Raw genomic sequence first — 2,226 nt, forward strand, 5'->3', positions numbered from 1 at the left:
AGACACATGACCCCACGTCTTGAGTTTCAAGTGATAATGTGAACTCTACCATACACTGCAAAAGAGTAAAACGTTATTTGATCAACGCAAAGCTCTGTAAGTTTGAAGTTAAGGGGAAACCTTTCCTCGGATCACCTGGTTACATCTCTTGCCCAGGTTTCTGCGTCCACAGGTGGGTGATAGTCACAGGATGGATCTCCAGGCTACGCGGCCTGTCGCTGATTCACATCACATATTCACCGTCAGTTTACTGGCTGCTGTCGACTCTACCGTCTGTCTGTAAACATCAATGGCCTTAACTGACACAGAGGGCGGCAGCTTCCTTCGTCTCTCGAGGAAGTTCACGGTGTTATTTGCCCATGGCCGGTGGATCAGAAGATCGATAACCTCCTAAAAATCATCAGTTTGCTTTCTCTGTCACCAAGTGAGACGTTATGAAAAAAAACAACAACAAGGAAATTGAAATGAGTGATCCAGTTTAAGTGATGTGGTAAACAATAATTTCAATGGGAATGGAGGCAGTCGAGCATGAAACGAAGCGGCAAATTGTCTGAAGGCGTGTTTTCTGACACCCTGTCTTTAATTTAGAAGTTCCTCTGAACAGCACACGATTCGCTAAACACAGCAACATTCATAGCGACAACAACAGCAACGACAAATTTAGCGGCACCAGCAACAAGAAACCCGGCATATTTCCATCTGCTGAAGCGAACGATCATCAACGAAACCAGACTGGAGATTACTGAAGAGTCTAGCTATATTCGGCACGAAGACTATGCGCCTTCTTGGAATGTATCCGTTACGGAATGTCAAACATCATTCGATAAGATAGAGCCTTTCTGTGTACAGAAAGCTTCACTTCCCAGCAGAGAAACTGGAAGACAGTCTGTGAAAAGAAACCTTGATTCCTAAACAAAGGCATTGAAAGACAGTAGATAACTTCCACCCAAGCAAAAAATTGAAGGACCTTTCCTTTCTTGATAACAGAAATCAGAAGACTGTGTGTAAAGAAAGCTTCACTCTTGGATAACAAAAATCAGGAGACTGTGTAAAGAAAGCTTCTCTCTTGATAACAGAAATCAGAAGACTGTGTAAAGAAAGCTTCACTCTTGATAACAGAAATCAGAAGACTGTGTAAAGAAAGCTTCACTCTTGATAACAGAAATCAGAAAACTGTGTAAAGAAAGCTTCACTCTTGATAACAGAAATCAGAAGACTGTGTAAAGAAAGCTTCACTCTTGATAACAGAAATCAGAAGACTGTGTAAAGAAAGCTTCACTCTTGATAACAGAAATCAGAAGACTGTGTAAAGAAAGCTTCACTCTTGATAACAGAAATCAGAAAAGTGTGTAAAGAATGCTTCACTAATGATAACAGAAATCAGAAGACTGTGTAAAGAAAGCTTCACTCTTGAAAACAGAAATCAGAAGACTCTGTAAAGACAGTTTCACTCTTGAGCAAAGAAAGCGCATTGCTTTCTATGTTAAAAAAAATGAATAGCAGATCCTGTCTTTGTGTTTAAAAAAAATCATCACTGAGCAAAGAAATTGACTGTGTGTGAAAACATTTTTTTTTTTAAACAAAACAAAACAAAAACAAAAAAACACCCAAGGAAAAGAAAGTGAAAAACTCTTTTCCACTGTGTAAAGAAACCTTCACTCCTAAGCAACGAAATTGAATCTCTGTAATTTTTTTTTTTTGGAAAGAAATTGAAACGCTTTGTAAAGAAACCTTCACCCCTGAGGCCAAGAAATTAGAAAAAGTAAAGAAACTGAAAAATGCAAGGTTGTGTGAAGCAAGCTGAAGGAGAAAAAAAAGAGGACATTGAAAACCTCTCTCTCTTTCTCTCTCTCTCTCTCTCTGACTTGCCGTTTTAATATATACAACCAAACTACACAATCAAACTTCAACAAGGGCGCTGGTTGGCTCGGCTTCTCTCTCCAGCCCAAACTTATAATGGCTGCTGCGGGCTCCTAGAGGGAGATAAAAGTAATCGCCTTCCATCCTCCCACACACACACACACACACACACACGCTCACCACCTTCCCAGTGGCAGGGAAGCCGTGCAGATGGGGCTGTGGCCGGGCCAGAAGTGAGTGGGGCGGGCCGTGATGTACGTGCTGGCCTACGGCGCCAGGGGTCAGACCGACAGAGGAGGAAAAATGTCGGTGAAGGAGACGATAGAGATCATCGCCATACAGGTGGGTGGTTTACATTCACACACC

At 41.7% G+C, this 2,226-nt stretch overlaps 1 protein-coding gene across 1 annotated transcript in view; it reads left to right on the plus strand.

Moving 5' to 3' along the window:
- The first annotated feature begins 1,717 nt into the window (after window positions 1–1,717).
- The window catches only part of LOC143294232 (uncharacterized), an 11,509-nt gene continuing 11,000 nt past the window's right edge, over window positions 1,718–2,226 (plus strand). The window contains exon 1 of the mRNA XM_076605666.1: window positions 1,718–2,202. Coding sequence (XP_076461781.1) covers window positions 2,113–2,202 — 90 coding nt within the window. The 5' untranslated portion in view covers window positions 1,718–2,112. The remainder of the gene's footprint in view (window positions 2,203–2,226) is intronic.

This window comes from Babylonia areolata, chromosome 1, assembly GCF_041734735.1.
Source record: "Babylonia areolata isolate BAREFJ2019XMU chromosome 1, ASM4173473v1, whole genome shotgun sequence".
NCBI classification, from domain to species: domain Eukaryota; kingdom Metazoa; phylum Mollusca; class Gastropoda; order Neogastropoda; family Buccinidae; genus Babylonia; species Babylonia areolata.